This window comes from Chaetura pelagica, unplaced genomic scaffold (genome assembly GCF_000747805.2).
Source record: "Chaetura pelagica isolate M959 unplaced genomic scaffold, ChaPel_1.0 scaffold219, whole genome shotgun sequence".
Taxonomy (NCBI): domain Eukaryota; kingdom Metazoa; phylum Chordata; class Aves; order Apodiformes; family Apodidae; genus Chaetura; species Chaetura pelagica.
Window position 1 is genome coordinate 936,724 of NW_009954552.1, and position 4,370 is coordinate 941,093.

At 37.7% G+C, this 4,370-nt stretch overlaps 1 protein-coding gene across 1 annotated transcript in view; it reads right to left on the reverse strand.

The window, feature by feature from the left end:
• Positions 1-4,370, reverse strand: part of COPB2 (coatomer protein complex, subunit beta 2 (beta prime)) — a 15,650-nt gene that overhangs the window by 892 nt on the left and 10,388 nt on the right. The window contains exons 14-20 of the mRNA XM_010005101.1: positions 3,960-4,090; positions 3,458-3,665; positions 3,118-3,228; positions 2,105-2,319; positions 1,745-1,837; positions 1,485-1,665; positions 1,280-1,354 (exon numbers count right to left, since the gene is read on the reverse strand). Coding sequence (XP_010003403.1) covers positions 1,280-1,354; positions 1,485-1,665; positions 1,745-1,837; positions 2,105-2,319; positions 3,118-3,228; positions 3,458-3,665; positions 3,960-4,090 — 1,014 coding nt within the window. The remainder of the gene's footprint in view (positions 1-1,279; positions 1,355-1,484; positions 1,666-1,744; positions 1,838-2,104; positions 2,320-3,117; positions 3,229-3,457; positions 3,666-3,959; positions 4,091-4,370) is intronic.

Below are 4,370 nucleotides of genomic sequence, written 5' to 3' on the forward strand. Positions count from 1 at the left end.
TTCAAGGTCCTCAGAAGGAAATAGACATGGGGTGCTTGAGGCTGCCACAGCACATTTAAAGGTGATATCTTGGTGCTGTTGCTGGGCTTCATGTTCCATACCCTGCAATGGTTTAAAACCTGTCCTCTCCCCACTACTGAAGGAAAGGTACTAGTCAATTAACTTTATTCAGATTTATAATTATCTCCTACAAAACTTTCCATATGCAGCATCAGCTGTAAGAGACAACTGTTGAAGAACTTCTATGCAGTCACAGTCATCTTGTTTTCAACCTCCAGTGTAAGCCACTTCAAATTTCAGTTAACTTTTGCAATACTATTTCTGTCTTCTTTAACAACTGTGCACACAAGTTTGCTTTAGCTTTAATGATTCTTGTTTTGATACACAAGAAGCAAACAGTAACTAAAGCTACTTGAAAGTAAGCCAGCTCCTCTGAACTGTCAATCCAGTTTTGTAAAGCATCTCCTAGGAGGAGAAACATGACAGAAGGGAGAGTTGTGACTTTGTTTCAGTTTCCACTGCAGTTCTTTTACAAGTGTATAAGCTCAAAGAGCTGTACCAACATGATTGTCTTAAGAAACTCTCACATTCTGTTTTCATGTTCAAATGTAAAGTGTATTTCACATGAGCAAGAATTAGAAGATGCCATCTTTTTAAGCTCTGAAAAGCATTTTAAGTGCTAATTTCAATACATATGCTTATACCTTATCTTTAAATAATGTGGTTACTGCATAGTACTTAAACAATGGAGGTGGTTAAAAATCCCACACCTATTTTACTTACTTCAGATATTGATTGGAACCTATTTTCAAGTAATTGAGCAGGATTCTTAGTTACAGAACAGTCCTATTCCATAACTATGCTTACTACAATAGAAATAATTTTTTTATTGCTGTAAGATGCAAGAGTTGCCAGGTGCCAACTACTGAGCTTTTAAACAAAGAGCAACAGATAAGGCAGTGTTTGTATGTGCAACTGAAATCGTTTTTCTGCAGGATGACTTGAATAGTAAGAGTCTATGATTGCTCACACTAACAAAAGATGACTCACTGCAAGTAACCACACACACACACACACAAAAACCCTTCAAAGCCCACAAGTCATGAGAAGTTACAGAAATAGACTAAGGTGAGGCAAAAAAACATGGAACTCAGCTGCAGTGCTTACAGTCAAGCCAGTAAGAGCAAAAATTTGTCCATTGTCAGTGAAATATTCTGCAGGGTAGGTGTTCCCATACAATAACACAATTGCCTCTTAGAGTCCACAATTCAGTAGTAACACTGACCTGAGGTGCTGTTACTCCAGAAGGCTCAAAGCCTTTTGCTTCTTCAAGTAAGTTTCTTTCTTCATTTGGCTAGAAGTAGAAAAAACACCAAAAGAACATTAATGCAAAGTTTAAGTGGTTGCACTGACTTGTTTAAAGCTGAATTTACACTGAAGCAAACAATCTAGACAAACACTAAGAGCTCCTATTTCTTACTTACAGTGACAAGGGGGTATTCCCGGGCTGGTCGCAAGTCTGCAAGACTTTGTTTAACATACTCTTCAGCAACAAAAGCTTCCTTTAATCCAGGGAAAAGATTTTCATATTCTGTAGGATCAGCAAGGGACTCGGCAGCTTTTTGATTTACTTTAGAGAGACTCTCCCGCCACAATTTAACAACCCTGGAGATACAAATCACATTGGTTACATACAACTAATTTTGACAACACTATCCATGCTCTGCAGACGCTTTGAAATTACCTTGAAACTTGGCTTGGCAAATATGTCCGTGCAAGAAAAGCAGCTTCGGGGAGACGTCCAGTTTTAATCAGGAGTTCTAAACATGAATCCAGCCTAAAAAACAGGATTTTTACCAGAAAGTTTAATAAAGACAATTTTTTTTTTCCTATTAGATGAGCTGTTTATGCTATTACATTACAGTGCTTTGATTTGAGATTTTGCAAGTAGCAGCCATTTTAAAATAGAATAAGCTTTCCTGAAAAGGCACATGCCACAATCTTTCTCCAGGAAGTTTTAAGTTAGCTGTAGTTAGCCATCTAAAGAACCTGAGGTTCTCCTTGCATTTTGCAGAACAATCAGAATCTCATGTTTGCTACTTACTTTCCCTGCAGGAAGTAGCTCATAAATGCAACATTGTTCTTGCCATCTTTTTCTGCTCCTTCAGCTAACTTATTCACCATGTTAGCATTTCCTGAAGCTGTAGCCAGGAGCAGAAGTCCTCCGTAGTCTTGTGCATGGTGGAGACACTCCTGGGCTAAGCCAAACTGGCATTTACTAATGGCAAGCTCAGCAAGTTGCTTCCATTTCTGTTCCGACTAATGGTACAAAAAAGGGAGAGGGAGGGAAAGAAAAAAAAAACCCACCAAAAAATAACCGTCACATTTTTGAACAGCATTTAAAGATTTTTCATAGTGTTCAATATGAAAATGTAAGTTGACTTGGGGATGTACTGTATCCCACCATTAACCTGTCTTCCCTTTGAGATGTTATGATTACTGCAGCTCGACAGCATGACACAGTGAGTGTTGCATGCAGATCATTACACAACTATACCATTACATAAAACAGCTTTATATTAAACACGGAGGAAGAAGATAGAAATAACTTGCACAGTAACAAACTCTTCAAGAAAGCTCACAAGTTAACATTCAGAATTAAGAAAGACATCTGTGTCTGTACCTAACTTCATTATTTTACAAGAACAATGAGATTAGTTCTCTGAATAATGGCTATGGGGAAAATCACTGTCAGTCTTCCTAGTGCATCAGCCTAAGTTTGCCAAGGCTGGAACAGAGGCCCAGAGGCTTCAGTCCTGCCATTACTCCTCCCACTGATCAATACTGGAGATTAAGGCTTTGATCTTGGTTTGAGCTCTGTATTGTCCAGGAGTTCCTGTAGCTTTCCTGAGCAGACAATGTTTTTCTGTTCCCATCCCACACCTTAGAAGCCTTTCAGTTACAGGCAGAAGAGCTTCACCAAAGAAGCTGGAAGCACTTATGAAGTGCTCAGGGACTGAGCTGTGTCCCCACATACCACTGTCTTTTCTTAAAGGGCCTTGTAGACTCATGCTAATACTCAGAACATTCATCAGTCACCAAAACTTCTATGTTTACCTCTGCTTCCACTGCAAGCTGATAGGCTATTTTTAATTCTCCAAGTTGAAGAGCAAGTTCAAAGCGATGCTCTGGATCTGTAGATACTGCAAGAGCTTGTTGTTTGAAGCCCTGAAATAAAAATCTGAAAGTAAGACTGTGATCTGTCAGGTCAAACAGCATCCTACATGTTCTAATAAAAGCTGCTTTGAACAGAAGGTTACAGTTTTCTCAAATAGATATGGATGATTAACAAAGAGTTTATGCTCACCGATAAAACAATCTGGTTTTGCTTAGCAATTCAGTTAGAAATGTGAATAAACCAATATGAGTTTTCACTATTAAAAAGTAGTTTCCTTGCCTGTTTTTCAAGAAAATGTGCAACTCTGGTTCTCTGTTCTTTTGGAATCGTGGGAAGAACTTTATCAGCCATACCGAAATCTCTTCTCATCACAGCAGTTTGATACTCAAGCACTGAGACCAGCAAAGAGTAGCTCACAATGTTTAGCTCTTTATCTCCCAAATAAAGTCGGTTGTCCTTAGGGATATATCCCAAAAGATACATTGTCCTGAAACAAAACAAAGAATATTTATCTTGAATAGATCCACTACCAAATAGCCTATAAAATAAGTCCATCACTTTTAACTGCTGCAAGAATATTCACATGAAAAATTATTTTACTATACATGTACTTCTAAGTAACATTTTATTCCCTCCAAGATTATGTTACTGCCTCAGAACATACATTAACATGATATGCAAGAAAAAGTAAAGTATGGCAAGCAGGTGACATGGTTGACCTTGCCCCAACTTCACTGAAAGAACCTTTAACACTTGTTGACAATCTGATGCAGCGACTTACCTGTCTAAATGGGCAATCGTGACAATTTCTCCTCCAACATAGTAGTTGAGCCTGTTCACAGAACTGGTGTAAATAAAGCAGTCGCCTACCCACAAGCCTGTCTTCACAATCTCCTGAATCTCACCAAGAACCTGAAAATTAAATTTGATTTCATTAGATATTTGAAAGGTACTTTTAGATAGCAATAAGACTACTGCATTTTCAAATTAAACTTAATATTCTATACCTAAGTAAACAGTTGAGCAAGCTGCAAAAAAGTTTAGTTACAGATTGGAAGTACTTAACTAATGCTTTTAGGTTTACAAAAATGCTCTAACAAAGAAAATCTCTGCCTTAATATTTAACTAAGCCAATTACACATCCAGGAAACAAACATCAAACTAAGCATAAAATAATTGAAAAAAATTTCAG